The following is a 20230-nucleotide window of genomic DNA, read 5'->3' as shown; positions in this document are numbered from 1 at the left end:
GTAAACAGGGCTCAGGACAGATGTTCATCAAGTAACTGTAGACATGACAAAGGTGCAGATGTGTTAATTAATGCACAGACAGATGACTGAGTGAGTTGACAAAGTCAAAAATAAGATGACACATTTGTCAAGGAAAACATTTGGGAGGTGGAGGCCTCCATCCTGATAAATGGTGTGAGTCTAAATTTATTGTAAAAATAATCAGGCAGGCAAAAATTTTCCCACATGAGATTTTACTTTTTTAAATAAAAGGAAGTCAGACATGGCACACTGACAGAAATAGATCTTCCTTATAGAAGATTCACAACATAATAATTATAAAAGTAATGAAGAAATAGAAAATGACCATTAAAATTGATAATACTGATAACTGGTAAAGTCCCTGTTTAGATATTAAAATTGGTGTCCCAAAGTTTGCAGAAAAGCAAAATATTTTCAGTCTCAAAGTATCTCATCCCAAATACTTACAAAGCAAAAGGAAAGGCAGCAATTCTGCAAGGAAAGAGAAAGAGGCAACAGGTAACACCTATGCCAGACAGCGGCAAGGCCGACAGGACCAAGGTGTGCTGTGTACTTCCTGATCCTTAAAACCATAAAATATATCATCTATTTTGTGTCTCCTTTAGTTACTTTTTAATTGCTGTGACAAAACACCATAATCAAGGATCTTATAAAATAAATAGTTTATTGAGGGCTATAGTTTCAGAGGACAAGTCCATGACCATCATGGCAGAGAACATGGCAGCAGGCAGGGAGGCATGGTGCTGGAGCAGTAACTGAGAGCTTACATAGAGACCCCCAGTGAAGATGGTAAAGAGAGTGAGACTAGGTCTAGCATGGGCTTTGAAACCTAAAAGCCTGTTGCCAGTGACATACCTCCCCCAACATCACCACACCTCTCATCCTTCTTATCCCAGTGTCACAAACAGGAAGCCAAGTATTCAAATATATGAGCCCATGTGGGCTGCTCTCATTCAAACACCCACAGTGTCATTCTTGCCACTGGGTCAGCAGCATAGGCTGCTATGACTTCAGTTAGGAGTTATGAAACAGTGTGGTTTGGGGACTTTCCTCACAGACTTGTAACTATCAGTACTATGTAACTTGTCTAGTGTAATGGCTAGCACATTAGACAGGCCTTCATTTCATCTTCACTTATGAAAGCTCACACAGGGTAGATTAAGAAATATATATATTATGATGTTCTAGTTTCCATTCTGTTGCTATGAGAAAATGTCTCCGACCCAAAGCAACCTTGGCAGGAAAGTGTTTACTTCAGCTTATGCTTTCATGTCACAGTCCATCATTGAAGGAAGTCATCGTGGGAACTCAAGCAGGGCGGGAGCTTGAAGCAGAAAACATACTGCTGCCTGCTCTCGGGTTACTCTCGGGTTAGTACATGGGCTCATGCTTGACTAGCTTGCTAATATAACTCATGACCACCTGCCTAGGGATCCTACATCCAACAATAGGCTGGGGCCGCCTGGATAAACTAATATTCAGAATGGTCCTCTGTGGATGTGCATAGAGGCCAGGCTGACCCAGGCTGATCTTAAGTCAAGGTTTTCTTTCCTCTTCGATGACTCTAGGCTGGGTCAGTGTGGTGGCAATTGAAGCTAACTTTGATATGTGCTAAGATTGAAATAGCCAGAATAATGGTCCAGAAAATATTTATCTTCTCTGATTCAGTGAATTGAGGATAATCAGCATCTAATAAGCTGCACAATTCCAGATAGTTTATGCCCTACTGAGTTTAAAAAAGTAAAATAAAATAAAATAAAATAAAATATAAAATAAAATAAAATGGTATTTGTAATAGATCAAGCTGGGGGAATTATATTAAAACAAACCAACCCAAAATCTGTTTTGCATTAGATATTGAAGAACAAGACATGGCATTACCTGTTCTATTTTCAGCGTCTCCAGAGGCTAACTAGCCCTTGTTTGCTGTTGGACCTGCTAAAATCTTTGGAAAGTGTGGTTTCACTAAAGGAAGTTAGACCATTGGGGACAAGCTGTTGAAAGGCACATTGTGGCTTTGGCCACTTCCTTCCTCTGTCTCATTGCTTCCTGGATACCACAAGGTGAGCAATTTCCTTTACCCCAGACTCCATTCATGTTGTACAGCCTCAACACATGGACAAAGTCAGCAAGGCCAAATGACCATGGCCTGAAACTCTGAAACTGTGGGTCAAAGGTAAATCTTTCTTCTTTATATGCCGGTTTATCTCAGGTATTTTGTTATAGTGCCAGAAAGCTAACTAACGTTCTTTGGAACTTTCCCCAAAGATACAGTGGTTCCAATTCCTCAAAAATTAAAAGCAACAATACATGGACCAAAACCTTTCAGATTTAATCCATAGGACTGGTAAAATGTGTTCATGCTTTGGCAGTATTTACCCTTTGATGTAGGCTTAGTCGACACATGTGCTCCCTGGGTATGCAGGGTTTCTCATCAGCTTCCCTAGAAGGCAGGCAAATGAACAGATCCCAGGAGTTCAAACCACCTAAAAACATTAAACAACATTTAGCTCCTTCCAGTAAAGAGTATGATGATTTAAACCCTAACACACAAGTAACATTGTTCGTAGCAAAAGGCTTATACTCAGAATAACTAAAATTCAACTCTGCTCAAAAGCTTAATATTTTATATTTAGCATTTTAATCTAAGAAAAGTTCAGATATTGAATATCTATAAAATTATGTTGAAAAATCAAAATTAGACTATGTATAAATTACCTTAGTCTTTTAAAAAAATTGTAAGACTTCTTATAAAAAAAGAATATGCCAGCAGAAAGAAAAATTAATAAAAATTTGAAAGGTTTTATGAAAAATTAATCTGGGATCTCCTTACAGATACTGGAGTGAGGGTCAAAATTCAGGACACAGCATGAACTGAAGCAACTTATATTTCAGCTTTGACCAAGGACAAAATCTTTGCCAATAAGTCTTCTACTCTGTCACGATAACTTGTCAACTTATAAGAGTGAGTGCTGGCAGGCTTGCAGGTTATCATTTATGAGCATGTAAGAAGCTATTATTATTGATCCCTCTGTGTGTATGTTTTTGTGAGTGTGGTGTATGTTTGTACGGCGTACGTGCTTGAGCATGACTGTGTGTGTAACTTTCCTGATCCATTCCACTCAATTATCCCTTCAACACAGAACCTCGAACTGAATCTGGAGCTATGCTCACAGCCTGAAAACCTAGGTGGTCCTTCTATCTCTTATGATACAACACTGCTGACACAACACTGCTTTGTAGGCATGAGTGGCCACCTCCCACTCATTTTTTTTAAGTGTGGGTGCTAACATCACGAGAACTTAGGCACTCTTACTTGCATGGTAAGAGTTTTTACTAGTCAGCCATCTCTTCATCCTAGGCAATTATTCTTTTCTTTCATTTTTTTTAAGTCAGCATGCCTTACATGTAATCGGTGCTTTAAAAATATTTGGTAAATACATAATCCCTGGTGGAACAGTAAATGCATCACCCCTTGGAGACAAACAGACAGAAGAAATGTATTTCAATTGCTAGTGATATAGATAATAACCAAACAAGTGCATTGAGAATAGTCGAGATGGAGTGGGGATCAACCAACAAACTAGTGTAGCTTGACACATTTCCCCAACATTTGGTTTGAAAAATTAACTTAAAGAATATACTTGGAGGGACCCATGGATCCAGCTGTATATGTAGCAGAGGATGGCCTTATCTGGTATCAATGGGAGGAGAGGCTCTTGTTCCTGTGAAGGGAGTTTGAGGGTGGGGAGGTGGGAGTGGGTGGGTGGGTGAGGACGCACCCTCATAGAAGCAGGGGGAGTGGGGTAGGAGGCTTTCAGAGGAGAAACCAGGAAGGGGGAGAACATTTGAAATGTAAATAGATAAAATAACCAATAAAAAATTAAAAAATATATCTTCTATGCATATTGTTTCCCTTATGAGTGGTGAGGCTAACATTCTTTCAGTAACTTTTCATACCACACCCCACCACTCATCTCCTGCACCATCCAGAATGACTTCTAAAAAGCTGAGGAGGCAACCAGCTTGTCCAAAGCCCTCGATTCTCTTTTTTTTTAAGATTTATTTATTTATTTATTTATTTATTTATTTATTTATTATAAATACACTGTAGCTGTCTTCAGACACACCAGAAAAGGGCATCAGATCCCATTACAGATGGTTGTGAGCCACCATGCGGTTGCTGGGATTTGAACTCAGGACCTCTGGAAGAGCAGTCAGTACTCTTGACCACTGAGCCATCTCTCCAGCCTCTCATTTTTTTTTTTCCCAGAAGAATTTCTCATGTAGAAGTGTAACTCTTCCAAAGTAAGGCTGAACAATTGAAAGAGCTAATAAGGGAGAAGAATCTATAATTAGCCGTGAAATCTCATTCTTTGCCAACACAGTACTTTTTCATCTGACAAACCCCATGCAGTCTGGACTATGTTTTGTGCTGCCTTACTGCCAGAAGGGGAAACTTTCTGGCAAACAAAAAGTGATCTAAACAACTAAACTCAAGCTCTCATCTCACAACTGTGTTGTTGGCTTGTTCTTGAAGATACTGAAAGACAGCGCAGCAGTTCAGAGGGGCAGGGGGGAAGTCAGCAGAAGAGCTGGGATAGGGAATCTCATCCAGGCAACGACCAGCCGCCAACCCTCAGGCTTGGGAGATGGAGGCTGCCATATATACCCTCACTTTGAAGACACTTTCAGACCAATTCCTGGAGCTAAAACCAGATACAGCGCAATGCCTCTAATCCTCTATTTTGAACATTCAGCAGGCTTTGTCAGCCAACATCTTTTGATTTGAATTCAAAGAGAAATACAATGCATTTTTTATTTCATACCATGTCTGGTTCAGGAAATAGTGAAACCCTAGAGGGGAAAAAAAAACTTCCTGTCATAAGATCCCCAACTAAATATTTTAAGAAGATAAGGAAATGCAAAGAGATGGAGATTTCAAATTAAGGACTGCATTGTTGGGCTCTTAAAACCAGAATGCATTTTGAATTCCTCCAAGGCATGTGTCTTCTGACTTTGCAGGCACACAATTTCTAGGGTTGGTAGAAAGAAACACACATATCAGTGATAAACGTTTAAAATTGAGAGACACATTTAAATAATTCAAAGCAATTCATTAAGAATTTTCGATGAGCAGTACTCTGCTCAAAATACATTTTTAAAAGTGGAAAGGAAAAGAGCAGGCAGCAAGTGCCCTCAGCAATCTATTGGAGGGGTCTAAAACATTAAAAGGAATTTAGGATAATATAAAATATTACAGAGTCTCTTGGCATTCGTAAGGTGACCTCTCATCCCTCAAAAATATTCAATTAATATTTTAACTTAAAAATGAATAATTCAAAAAAAGGCTCATAGCCCTTCAATGTTCTCTTAAATGAAGTAAAGTATAATGGGAATTTCAAGAGATGTCTTCATATACTTCTTCTGTAATTATTGCTTACATGGTCCACACAGTGCTGATTGTTTCCGTTCAAAGTTTGTCTTTCCTTCACTGAATTCTATGCCAACCTCCCAAACCTCTATACGTTAAATATTTAGTAATATTTTCACTTTGTCTACATTTCTTTCTCTGGCTTCAGAAGTCAATTCCCTCCACTAACTCCTGCTACCATCCCCCACTTTTCGGAGACAAGCTTTACTTATCTCAGGAGACATAATACATATTCAAATTTGGCCAAACACACTCCAGTGCCATGTTGAAAAAGAGAAACTTTGACTTCAAAGCAAAGGATATTCCCTAAATACATCGTATCTCCAAATTAGCCTTGGGGCATTCCAGGTACAAATTTCTACCTTAGTAAAATTTCAAACTATTGCAAAATTTTGGGGGGCCTTAGGGTCCACCATTTAGTAGAAGACAATATAAGCCACTAACAGACACATGCTCCGTACCCACAGCAGAACTCATAAGCAAGAGACATGGGGACAAGTGCAGTCCTCAAACAGATTATGTGTGGCCAGGATAGTTGGTAGGTATTTGCCATATGCAAGTGTTAGCAAAATCACACTTTATAAAACAGATTTCAGCCATTTATGGAAATTCTAGTATCACTTGGACTATATCTTACAAGGCATTAAAGATTTCGGGGAGGTCTCCAGGAGTTCTCTACTTGGCCCTAAGTTTGCTTCATCTGTACCTAGAAGCATTAGTTTTAGACCTGCTGTAAAATACTCATATGTCCCCATTCTATTCATCCATCATCTGACAAAGAGATGTTTCTGTTTTAGCTTGTACTGAATTAGATGTGCTCATTAGCTAAGTTGGTTTTGTTGGAAGGATGCAGGGATATTGATATTTGGTCAGTTAATGGTAGAGAGATATCTGAAAATCTCTTTGATGTCTAGATTTAGCAAATCTGCCATAGGATGAGAAGGCTTAGTGTAACACCAGCTACATTTTATTAGCAGGGTTAAAGTTGTTAAAGACTGAAGTATGACCTTTCATGGTCTTCCTTCCTCTCAGAGCCTAGACACACTAAGAGATTTATGGCTGTCTTTTCTTGGGGTGGGGTGCCAAACTCTCTCACAAGCCACTCCTCTTTCGACTGACCCATCACTACTCACAGCCTCACTTTTGAATCTGCACATATAACTTCCCAGGGCTGTTGCCTCAGTGTTAACAGGCTTAATGTAGACTTTCCTTAGTGAACAATCATTATAGCCTTTCAATTATCTTTCTTGATTTGTTTCTTCCATATGTAGAGCTAACAGAGCTGAGAAGTAAAGTGTAGGTTTGAGTTAAAATAAAAAGCAGGCAAGAGAGTTCTTGGTGAACTTGGTGATTCCTTGAGTTGCTAGCCTAAAGAAAAAGTAGATTCTATATGGTATAGAATACTGAATTGGAATTTAGGGTCCAAATCTACAATGACTCTATATAGGATAGTTTCAATGAGAATGGCTCCCACAGGGTCCTACGTTTAAATACATAGTTCCCAGTTGGTGTAACTGGGAAGGAATAAGGGGTGTGGCCTTGTGATGAAGGTGTTTGACTGTGAGCGACTTTGTGGCATCACAAGACTTGTGCCATTCCCAGTGTGTTCTCTCTGTCTCCTGGGTGTGCTTAAGATGTGAGTTCTCAGTTGCTCCTGCCACCATGCTTTTGCTCTAGCATCATAGACTCTAACCTTCTGGAACAGTAAGCCCAGGTAAAATGCTTTCTCTCATAAGTTCTCTTGGGCATGGTGTTCTATCACAGCAACAGGAAAGTACCTGAGATAAGTAGCAACGAATAAGGAGAGAAACATCTAAAAATTCTTCTAAGATTTCTTTTATTATCATTACTATTATTATTATTTGTGTTCATGTATGTGCAGTGTACACACACACACACACATGCACATATGCATGCCTCAAAGGCCAGAAGAAGGAATGAGCATGGGATTCCTGGGAGCAAAAGTTACAGTTCTTTCTACACTGCCTAATATGGGTCCTGGGGACCAAACTCTACTTCTCTACCAGAGTAGCAAGCATCTTAACTGCTGAACCACCTCTCCAGCCCCAACAGGTAAGAATTTTTGAGTGCTCATCATGCTCCTTAATGTGCTCCAAATATTGATTTCAATTATTATTTTTTTTACTTTAGAGATGGAATCTACTGGATATGGATGTTCTGAGAAGCACGGAAGCACTAGGTAATTTGCCCAACAGCTTCCATGTAATTACTGGACTTGAGTGCTAGATTCTTAGGTCTAACAGCCATGATCTTGTCACCACTGGCCTCTTAAATCATAAGGAAGCGACAGAGAAATGTAACTTTTGAGGCCACATTCCCCTTCATTTACTTGTGACAGCTGCAGACTAGAAACATACTTTAGAAGTATGTTGCACATACTTTAGGAGTAGAGACAGACAGACAGAAAGACAGACAGACACACCCCTTATATATAGCTTTGGTCTTTTTTAGTTTGTTCTTAGAAAGTATCTTCTCCTCTGGGAACTTGGAGGAAAGAGTGACTATAGTGGGTAGACTCAGAAACCCCTCAACCCTCACCCAGCACTAGATCCAGTATTGGCAATGCTTCTGGCATTGAACTTTGTTCAGTCTTCCTATGTGAAATGAACTAATCTCCAATCACACAGGTACTCAGAAGCTACAAACACTAACCTGGCTTCCACCTAGTTTCAAAGTTAAACTTCCAAAAAGTCCCTTGGACTGCTTTTTAGGTGACTGATATTGCTTCTTTCCCTATGACAAGGAAACCAGAGCCTTATGAGTGACACCAGCCAAGGGAGGTCATAGGGTAAAGTTCTAGAACCAAACCGAACCAAACCAAAACAGGATGTGCACGTCCCACTCTCCAGCCCAAAATTACAAAAACACACTCCTCAGCCAGCTCCTCCCAGCCAGCACACGGCTGAACAAAATGATCTGGAGCACACCACCACAGGGTTTGCTGGGAGGGATGTGGCACATACAATTTGAGAAGTTACGAAGACCCACACTTATTAATTCACACTTAAATAGACACTATGTATACTTTAGTTCCTTCAACACATTTTTTTTTTCTTTTAAAATCAAGCATCTACCGTAAGGAGTGAGGCTGTCTTCAAAACATTTCCATCTTCCTCGGGCAGGTTGCCATAAAAAGCAAACAATTGTTTCCTGGTTCACAAATAACTTCCCTTGCTGATAAAGTATGCTGGATCAGTAATATAATCCAGAGCACAGAGCACTGTGAGATAGTGCTGTTCATACTAGTACCATTTGTACAGAAGTTCTTTATTCTCAAGGAAGGAGAACTCCATACACTGGAAGCAATTCCCCCACCCCACCCCGAAAAACCCCAAACAACCAAACAAATAATATTACATCTTTCCTGCTCTATTTTCATCATAACATTTACTACCTCCTGCTATGTATATAGTTGTTTATTATCCTCTTTTCCCAATTTGTGTTTATTTGTTGGTTAGTTGACCTTAGTTTGGTTTGTACTGATTTGGTTTTTTGAGGCAAGACCTTACTATGTGACCTTGGTGGGTTTTGAACTCCGATCTTTAGCTTCAGCCTCCTAAGTTCAGGCACACATCATTCCTCCCATACTTTTTGCCTCTGATTTGAATTTGAGCTCAGGAGAGCAAAGCCTACAGCTATTTATTCAGTTTTATAATCTCCATGCTTATCAACTGGCTGAAATATAAAGAGAATATGTGATGTATTTGTTAAATGTATATAAATGAGTGAGTTAGTGAATGTGAGCAACAGAAAAAAAAATACAACTCAGTCAAAAGCTAAGGTACTCCCTGGGTTCAATCTCAAGCATGGCAAAAATAAAATAAAATAATTAAAATAAAATAAAATAAAAGGCCAGGGAAAGAGAGGCCCAGGGAGAGAGAGGTGGCTGAGTAAGTAGAGGGCTGGCTATGTAAGCACTAAGTTTGGAGCCCCAAACCAGGCAAAGTAGCACAACCTATAATCACAAAGGCTGAAGAAGGAGATACCAGCAGACCCCTGGGGCTTTTTAGACAGCCAATTTGGTGAGTTCTAGGGTCAGTAAGAGACCCTATCTCACAGCCCAGAGGAAGACACATAGTATTGAACTCTCACCTGCAAATGCTTACATGTATACACCCTACATATACAGTACAAAAGTAGGAAGGAAAGGCAGGCAGGCAGGCAGGGAAGGAAGGGAGGAGACAGGGAAGGAAGAAGGGAGAGATGGAGGGAGGGAGGAAGGGAGGACAGGAGGATATGAATGAAAAAGCCAAGCTTTTGAAATGCTGTTAGAAAAAACAGAAAAATTCTTAGAAAAACACTAGTCTTTTGAAAAATATATAATAAATATTTAGGTTCATAGCTACTATGGATTAAATAAGAGGAACAAAACAAAGGAAAAACGGAGTTAACCAACTTCCAAATGTCTTACATACAGGAAATTCTTCTATGAACATTTAGAAGAGACTTAACTTTTTATTAGATAGTTTATCTATTTACATTTCAAATGTTATCCCCTTTCCTGGTTTCCACTCCAAAATCCCCTATCCCATACCCTCTCCCCCTGCTTACTAACCCACCCACTCCCGCTTCCCTGTCCTGGCATTCCCCTACACTGGGGCATCAAGTCTTTACAGGACCAAGGGTCTCTCCTCCCATTGATGTCCAACAATGTCATCCTCTGCTACATATGCAGCTGGAGCCATGGGTCCTACCATATGTACTCTTTTCTTGGTGGTTTAGTCCCTGGGAGCTCTGGGGGTACTGGTTGGTTCATATCATTGTGCTTCAAACCCCTTCAGCTCCTTCAGTCCTCTCTTTAACGCCTCCACTAGGGACCCTGTGCTCAGTCCAATGGTTGGTTGCAACCATCCACCTCTGTATTTGTCAGGCTCTGGCAGAGCCTCTCAGGAGACAGCTATATCAGGCTCCTGTCAGTAAGCACTTCTTGGCATCCACAATAGTGTCTGGGTTTGGTAACTGTATATGGGATGGATCCCGAGGTGGGGCAGTCTCTGGATGGCCTTTCCTTCAGTCTCCTCTCCACACTTTGTCTCCTCCCATGGGTATTTTGCTCCCCCTAGAAGAGACTTAAAATCTGTGGTTTAGAAAGCAGACTTATCCATGAGTGTCTAGCTACCAGAGCCAAACCTCATTCACTCATTCTCAGTATTAGGCGACAATATTCCCTAAGAATACAGCTAGAATACTTGGTAAAGTTTGTTTAGGAAAACAAACTTTACCAAGTGTAAACTTATAAGGCGAAGTACTAAAGATATTTATTTAAGCTCTGTGCATTCTTTTTGGTCATTTTTTTTTTGAGTTTTTTTCTTTCTTTACTCTGTGCTAGGGACCAAACTGGGTATCCTGCACATTTAGAGAAGTGTTCCACCACTGTACCAAACTAGTCCAGCCCAAGATGGGCATCTTTCAGATATTTATAATATCTCTTCATAGGGAAGGCTAATTTACGATTCTCTCTGCATTGGTCTTCTCGTACAACTAAGTTGTAAAATTCTTGCTAAATAAGAAAATCCTTACCTTTTTTTTTGATACTATCCTGATGATAACATTACAGTTTTAGGCCCATTTAAGACTTGTTGATAAATTAATTAGGATCTATACTTAATCACATCTCAATATTGATTATCTCCTCTCCAGTCTCTGAAGAAGAATAAACTAATTTTTGTTCTACACATGCAACCTGATTGATCTACAGATCAGTAACATGTTTCCCATAATTAACTTTACTCAGTGCTGTCCTTCCCGAGAAGGGCTATTCATCTTATAATCTCTAACACAGACTTTGTAGATTCTGGGCTAGTGACTCAGAATTTCACATTAATTTTAAGGCAAGCATTCAACAGGAGTTTGTTTTCTTTAACAAATTAGACAATATGATCACCAACTGTAATTCAGTTGGGTTCTTCACCCTGGAAGTCTGGCCATAGGTGTTTGCTCTGACTCCACATTCCTTCCAAGCTGGTGATGGAAGCCCTGTGTCTCAAGACAGAATTTCCAAAGCATTTCCTCCCTGCTTCTCTGAACCTTTCTCAGATATTCACCCTGTGGGAGCCTGTGAGGCAGATCATGGAGACTGCTTCTGTAAACAGCTCTCATCTCCTGGAACTCTTCTGACTCATTCATAAGTTCAGGAAAACAATGGTACATATATATCCTCCAAAATAAAATACTCCTACTATGTAGAAATTTGCTTCACAAAGCATGTGAGTTTACTCCCAAGAAATAAACACCTTAGGAAGTGGTTGCTTCAGGAGGTGTGATATGGTTCCCTCTACCACATTTTAATTATTAACCTCCCTTTGAGCTACAATTGGGGGTACATTTGAGTGTGTCTCTCAGACAATGTTCCGCCTGAAAGAAACCTTTTTTTTTTTTAACCAAAATTTTAGATATTGAAGATGCTTGCCAGATTAAAAATACTTAGGAGACATTAACACAGCAACAATCTGAATTGTTTATAAGAAATGGAATATACGTAATCCTGCCAGAATACTCTGATTAAAAAGGATCAAGTTTGTGGGGAAATGGTTCATTGGAGGGCCAGTGAAGGACGCACATAGAATGAGCTTCAAGTACTGTAGTCCCAGCGAGTTCTTTACAAGCCTAAAGACAAAGATTCAATGATAAAACAATAAGAGTAAGGCTGGAGCCACTGGTGCCCAAGGCAACAAAACAAGTAAAATACGATTTGATTATAAGTCCCCAGTACCCATTAATTAGTGAGGACAGAGGGACTAATCCCCATGTAGAAGAATTCCAGGTAAGTCAGACAGCTATCTCCACATTCTCAAAGCAGCAGAGCATCACTGCATTATTTGTCTTAGTTACTTTTTCATTGCTATGATAAAAAACACCAAGCCCAAAGTAACTCATAGAAGGAAGGGTTTATTTGGGGCTTCCAGTTCCAAAGGGAAATGAGCCTGTCACCCTAACATCAAGGCAGCATCTCAACAGGCAGAACATGGCAGCTGATGTAGCAGCTGAGACCTCACATCTTTATTACTATTAGATATTTTCCTTGTTTACATTTATTTTTTAAGTTTATTTATTTTATGTATGAGTACATTGTAGCTGTCTTCAGACATACCAGAACAGGGTATCAGATCCCATTACAGATGGTTGTGAGCCACCATGTGTTTGCTGGAATTGAACTCAGGACCTCTGGAAGAGCAGTCAGTGCTCTTAACTCCTGTTATCCCCTTTCCTAGTTTTCCTTCTGAAAATCCTCTATTCCCTCCCCCCTCCCCCTGTTCCCCAACCCACCCACTCCCACTTCCTGGCCCAGGCATTCCCCTATGCTGGGGCATAGAACCTTCACAGGACCAAGGGCCTCTCCTCCCATAATGACCCACTAAGTCATCCTCTGCTACATATACAGCTAGAGCCATGAGTCCCACCATATGTTTTCTTTGGTTGGTGGTTTAGTCCCTGGGAGCTCTGGGGGTGCTGGTTGGTTCATATTGTTGTCCCCCCTATGGGGCTGCAAACCCCTTCAGCTCCGTGGACCCTTTCTCTAGCTCCTTCATTGGGGGACCCTATGCTCTGTCCAATAGATGGCTGTGGGCATCCACTTCTGTATTTGTCAGGCACTGGCAGAGCCTCTCAGGGGACAGCTTTATCAGGTGGACGTTGTACATCGTGGTGCGCACTAGGCTCCGCACCACGATGTACAACGTCCACAAGCAGTTTCTGTTCTTTTGTGATTGGGTTACCTCACTTAGGATTCATTCCAGATCCATCCATTTGACTAAGAATTTCATAAATTTATTGTTTTTAATAGCTGAGTAGTATTCCATTGTGTAAATGTATCAAATTTTCTGTATCCATTCCTCTGTTGAGGGACATCTGGGTTCTTTCCAGGTTCTGGCTATTATAAATAAGGCTGCTATGAACATAGTGGAGCATGTGTCCTTATTACAAGTTGGAGCATCTTCTGGGTATATGCCCAGGAGTGATATTGCTGGATCTTCCGGTAGTACTATGTCCAATTTTCTGAGGAACCGCCAAACTGACTTCCAGAGTGGTTGTACCAGCTTGCAATCCCACCAGCAACGGAGGAGTGTTCCTCTTTCTCCACATCCTCGCCAGCATCTGCTCTCACCTGAGTTTTTGATCTTAGCCATTCTGACTGATGGGAGGTGGAATCGCAGGGTTGTTTTGATTTGCATTTCCCTGATGATTAGGGATGTTGAACATTTTTAGGTGCTTCTCAGCCATTCGGTATTACTCAGTTGAGAATTCTTTCTTTAGCTCTGTACCCCATTTTTCACATTTAAATCACAAAGGGGAAGCAGAAAGAGCTTTAACAAAATGGCACATGTCTTTGGAAACCTCAAAGCCTACTCCAGTGATACATTTCCTCCAGCAGAGACAAATGGTCTAATCTTCCCCAAACAGCCACCAACTGCGACCAAGTATTCAAATGTCCAAGATTTATGGGAAACATCTCATTCAAACCACCACACCCTTAATAAAAAAAATGTATATATTCCCAGTAGTTCAGTATGCAAAGAGAGAATAGATGAAGATTTCACAGTGGGCAAACCTGACTATCTCAGTGACTCAAACAGGGTCACGTGAACCACACTCCGTGCTGACTGGGCAAGTGCCTGAGACCATGGGCAGGCGCATTCACTCTGTGGCTATGCCGGTCACTGTAGCCCATCTAACACTGAGAAAAATAACAGCAATGTCTATTTGCTGTTATTTTTGCTCCCAAGCAAAAGAGCTTACCTGTTCTCCAAACAGTCAAGATAAGGGGGAATAAAATGAGGAAATTCTGAGACAGACTCACAGCCAAGAAAAGCTTGGGGTCACGTGGTGACTTAAAGTAATGAGGAAGGAGCAGTGGAAATAACAATGTAATGTGGTACGCAGGGTGGGAGCTTGGAACAGAAAAGGCACATTAGACTAAAACCCAGATATTAGGGGGTGGTGGGTAATGAGGGGAAAGGTTTGTATAGGTGGGACTTGAAGGAGAACAAAGATTGGGAGAAGAGGAGGGACTGAGGGGTGTGGAACCAGGATGTAAAGTGAATAAATAAATTTTTAAAAAAACCTAAAAGTTATATTGAAAAAAATTAAATTAAAGGTCATGGTGTTTAAAATATCCAAGTAACAAAAAAAATTCTAGAGGAAATAAGCTGAAAGCTGTTCAGTGTTTTCAGTTAGGCAGAAACCCACATATACTAACAAGAAGGACGAGAGGCAGATATGGGACAGGTAGTCCAGGGGAGGGACCACAAAAGTAGCAGGTCTATTCTTCTTGGGCAGAAACTGGTAAAGCCTTTGAAAGTGACCAGTCCAGAGGCCAGGGATGGCAAAGAGGGAGTTCAGGGTCCCTATTTCTCTTTCCTTGAATGAGAACCACTGCTCAAACCCCTGTGTGTGTAAGGCTGCAATCTACAGAGCTCTTTTTCTGAACAACTTTGGAATTGGATCTCTAGATTTCATGGTAAAAATAGATTGTATTTATTCCCCAATCCCAGTTCATCCTCTAAATGATTCTAGTCATATCTTATACGGCAGTAGTCTTAGAGGCTATGAGGGTGTGTGTCAGGGTGCTGTGGACAAATCTCCCATGCGAATTTTCCATTATGGGAAAGCGACTTCTTTCTGGTTGAAAGAACAGAATCGCCTTTAGTCCAGCACTCATGAGGCAGAGCAGGCAAATTTCTATGAGTTGGGGCCAAGTCAGTTTGACAGTTAACTTCAGATTAGCAAAGGCTACACAGTGGTACCCTGTCTCGGAAACAAAACAGAACCAAGCAAAGCAAAACAAAACAAAAAGAATGGACTCTATTTCTGGGTGGAGGCATAATATCCTGCTCCAACAATTAAAATATTAATTATTAGTCTCTCCTCCCCTAACAGTTAATATGGCTTGCCCTGCCAATCAATCACTTGGCCTGGAGAGTGCCCCCAGGAGACTAAAGCCATGCTAAGAAGATAAGACGATAATTACTTGTTAATGAGATAATGTGTGTATCCTTCTCTGTTGCACCTCCCCCTTGCAACTGCTTGCAGTTTGCTTTCTATTGCTGTGACACACCAGAACCAGAGCCAACTTGAGAAGGAAAGGGTTTGTTTCTGCTTACAAGTTACTCTCCATCACTGAGGGAAATCGAGGCAGAGACCTGGAGGCAAGGATTGAAGCAGAGGTCCCAGGGGAATTGGTACCTTCAGGCTTATTCTTCCTCGTGCTTCGGAAGACACTTCTGTTTACATTCAGGAACATACGCTGTGTTGAACAACTCTATGCCCATGGAGTCCTATTAACGCAAAACACGTATCCCCTTCCTCCTTCCATTTTCTTTGTCATCCAATATGCAGTGCTCCCCCCCTCACACCAGAAGCACAAGGTTATCTTCAGCTTGCCTTCCATTTATTCCCACCTCTCAGTGCCATAAATTGCATCAATTCTTTTAAATTAAATTAAATTAATTTTTTTTTACTTACTCACTTTACATCCCACTCACTGTCCCCCTCCCAGTCACCCACTCCCGTAATCCTAATCCTTTCCCAATCCCTCTTCCCCTTCTCTTCTGAGCGGGTGGGGCTCCTTGTGTATTTCCCCCTCTCCCCCCTTAGCACTTCAAGTCTTTACAGTCTTTCCCACTGAGGCCAGACAAGGCAGCCCAGCTAGAAGAACATAGCCCACATACAGAAAACAGCTTTGGGGATAGCCCCTGCTCCAGTTGTCGGGGACCCACACAAAGACCAAGCAGCACATCAAATTGCATCAATTCTAAAATAAATTTCTTAATTTTTTCTGGGCCTTACAAATCCTACCCCAAAGTTTGAATCTGAGATCTTGCCATCTCAGCAAAGTCTCCCAAACTGGCCTTGCCACTGCTAATCATTTATCTTTGTCTGATAGCACTTCCCTGCTGCTGCCAGAAATGTTCTCCCAGCAGGCAGATCTTATCACCACCAGAACAAAACACAGCTGACTGTTTGCCAAGAACAGCCAAGGTCCTGTACATCTGCCCCATCCCTGACTTCTAACCTCTTTTGCCTAGACTCAGCCCCTACATTTCCATGCAGGCTCTTGTCAGCCACACCCATGGCTCACAAACCTCACACATGCAATTCATACAGCTACATGCTGTTGCCTCCAATGTTTGCACAAGAAATCATTTCCTGGAGGCTGGAGAGATGGCTCAGGACTTGCGAACACTGGCTGCTCTTCCAGAGGTCCTCAGTTCAGTTCCCAGCATCTACAGGGTGGCTCATGACTATTTATGAAAGGATCTGATGCCCTTTTCTAGCATGCAGATGTACATGCAGATAGAGCACTCATTACATTAAATAAGTAAATCTTTAAAAAGATCATGTCTTTCTTTTTGATATTTTTGAAGGATAGTTTCTGTACTGGCTAGTTTTGTGTCAACTTGACACAGCTGGAATTATCACAGAAAAAGGAGCTTCAGTTGAGGAAATGCCTCCATGAGATCCAACTGTAAGGCATTTTCTCAATTAGTGATCAAGGTGGGAGCATGGCAGTATCCAGGCAGGCATGGCGCAGCAGGAGCTAAGAGTTCTGTCTTCATCCAAAGGCTGCTAGTGGAAGATTGACTTCCAGGCAACTAAGGTGAGGATCTTATACCCACACCCACAGTGACACACCCATTCCAACCAGGTCACACCTATTCCAACAAGGCCACACCTTCAGATGGTGCCACTCCCTGGTCCAAAGATATACAAACCATCACAGTCTCACTATGTGACCTTTCCATGATAGTCTTACCAGGATGACATTGAACTCACTATGTGCAATAGGCTGGCCTTGACTCCAATTGTGCTGTAGAGGGGCCCTGAATTTGTAGTCCTTGGCCATAGCTTCCTGAGTGTTGGGAGGTGCCGTGATGCAGAAGTGTATTTAACTTACAGAATTCTCATGGATCTCAGCATTCATAATTCACTTATTTGGTTTTCTGATCTCTTGAAATATTTTGTTTCTACCCTGTAGACCACTACAAACAATGCTATAGTTAAATATAGAGAGCCAGGGCATATACTGGTGACATACCCACATGACTACCACCTGAAAGCTTGGTGAAAACACAAAACCTTAGCACAAAAGTTAGATAAGAATCTGTCAATCACAAGAGTCCCAGATACTTTGTGTCTACATGCAGATCTGACAAACAGTGACGCTTGCTTCTGCCCAGTCATCATGGGAAAGGTCTTACTTGTCTTTAGTGCTCTCTTCCTTACCCACAGCAACTGCAAAGACCTACAAGCTTCTCTTATTAGATAACTGTGCGTTGAATAAAGCTTGAGTGTCTAGTGTAAGTTGTAGAATGTACACATGCCTGACTTTTTCTTCCTTTGTTTTAAATTGAATTTTAGTACTTCAGTACTTGGCATGCTTTTTTTTTTTTTTTGACAGACNCCCCTTATATGAAATTCCACAAAAGAGCAAAATGGGTTTTAGTGTATAATTAGCATCGTGACATTTCACTTAACCAAATATTATTCTTTCCTGCCCGATTTAAAGTTATTTTGCATGGCTTCTTTTAAAGGTAATAAATAAAACCTAATCATATCTGCTTCAACGTGGTAAAATAATTCAGTGGGGACTCTGAGGACTCTGAGAGGGAGAGAGCAGTCATTGATTCCTAATTCCTTCCAGGAATAATTCTGTATTGATTCAGTACAGGTGAGAAGTAAGACTTGAGAAAATATAATTCAAAACATGACAGCAAGCCCACGTGTGCCTCAAATGGCTTATTACCAAGTGCTGTAAGAATTATGGGACAACTAGCATCTCCTACCCAGACACATTTATTTCTAACAATCTTTGGAGGTTGAACTTAACCAATCATAACGTTCCTGTGAGGTTTATGAGGGAAAGTTCTATCTTCTATTTTCAAGTCAAGTAATAATAACCTAATAAGCTTGCTCAAGGTCATTTCATAAAGGTTAAGAGAGGCATAAGTCTGAGCAATAAAATGCAGCATTTGGGGAAATGTTAGGATTAAATGAGTTCCGATTTGGTGTAGCTACACTCCTGTCTTAGGATTTGATAAGGGTTCTTGGGGGATTTTTGCATATACAAGTAGATACAGACAGATGGAAAATTTTAGATCTAAGTGATGAACATTAAGTAAACAAGATAGGACAGCTCCTGTGTCCTCTCAGCCTATCACTGAGGCCTCTGAAGAGAGACACAAGGGCATCATGAAACATACAGTATGTATTTCTGACTCTTCCCTATCCCTCACATACCTTCAGAAGACCTTTTTCTCATAGTAGGAAGAAGCTCAAGGGCCATTCAGTGGGGGTTTTCAATTTAATAACGACCAGGGACCTTAGCTAAAATGTGTCCTTAAGCTAGGGGCAGTAACCTTGTCTCTGGAGGATGACAAGAAATTTGCATACACAGGTGACATTGCAGGAGCTGAAACATGATGTCGGGAGGTACATTTCCAAGAGTCAGTAACAGAGGATCCCACGTGATAGGTACAACCTGGGCATTCTCCCAAGACTCTTGGTGCCCAGAACTGGACATGTTAAACAAGGAGGGGAGTGGGGAATGGCTGGGCAAGGCTATCACCTAAGACAAGTCTCACACACTTCACATTTTTTTCTGCTGAAACTGGCAATGCTCCCAGAAGCCAAGAGTATATCAGAAGTGTCTCCTGAGGCTAATAATTCTGTCATCTTTGAGATGAAGAATATGCAGCCCAACATAAAACTATGCCAAGTACTGTTCAAGTGGACTGTTCCTACGCATTGAAGGAGCATACTTTATCCAGCATATTTTAGCAGGATTTTGCTGGTTCATAGTATCACATGGTCTCATTAGCTTTCTACCTCTAAAGAGATGTTTAGATCCTAATATACTCTTTTCCCCTCTAAGCATTAATTATGAAAAAATTTCTGTAGCAATCTATTTTTATGAATTGTCTCTATTTAAAATTACTTTTCTATTCTATTAACACTTAATTTTAATAGTCATGCATAAATTTTACAACTGTTTAATTGTTTAACGTCTATCATATTGGTTTCCCTAGAATATGTTTGTTTGCTTCAAAAGTATAAGTATTTTAAATTTTATTGATTGGTCAGATTACTTTTTAGAAAAAATTTCCATAAGCAATGCATGAAAACTGCTTTTCTCGGAATCCCCAGGAACTTTAGGTGATAGTGCCAATTTTGGTTTTTGACTGTGCCATGAATATAAAATGGCCATATTTTAAATAATTTTTTCCTGGCATTTTGTGAATTTCAGAGTCTATTCTTTTCTGCTTGGCATTCAGGATTGCTTTTCTATGAATATCCAAATACCAAATATTAATTATAAAAGTCCTACAAAAATTTTGTGTAAAAAATGGCCCTGAGTATATAGCATTGTTTAATTGATGTGCAAATAATCTTCACAAAAAAATGAAAATATGTGTCACTTTAATCTCATCAGACTTTAAAAAATGTGGTAACAACGAGGACTTTAAATACCTAGGAAACCAACACTGTATGTAAGGAGAAGTAAGATAGGAATGCACTGACCCAATAATCCCTATTACCACTCAATTATTCAAAATACAATACAAATGAATACTATAGAAAATCTGTATTTTATACTAACAAAAGGAAAGGTTTAGAGATAAGGTATAACCATGTAATGAAAAACCAAAAGGAAGGAAATGCATTATGTATCAAAAGATGGCCTAGTCGGCCATCACTGGAAAGAGAGGCCCATTGGACTTGCAAACTTTATATGCCCCAATATAGGGGAATGCCAGG

General features: G+C 40.5%; 1 protein-coding gene across 2 annotated transcripts in view; it reads right to left on the bottom strand.

The window, feature by feature from the left end:
• The window catches only part of Cped1 (cadherin like and PC-esterase domain containing 1), a 256172-nt gene that overhangs the window by 188723 nt on the left and 47219 nt on the right, over positions 1-20230 (bottom strand). For both annotated transcript variants that reach the window (XM_029478163.1, XM_021164697.2), the window contains exon 3: positions 2401-2507. In XM_029478163.1, coding sequence (XP_029334023.1) covers positions 2401-2507 — 107 coding nt within the window. The remainder of the gene's footprint in view (positions 1-2400; positions 2508-20230) is intronic.

This window comes from Mus caroli, chromosome 6, assembly GCF_900094665.2.
Source record: "Mus caroli chromosome 6, CAROLI_EIJ_v1.1, whole genome shotgun sequence".
NCBI lineage: Eukaryota > Metazoa > Chordata > Mammalia > Rodentia > Muridae > Mus > Mus caroli.
Note: the sequence above shows the minus strand (reverse complement) of the source record. Positions and strands in the feature narration are given on the sequence as shown.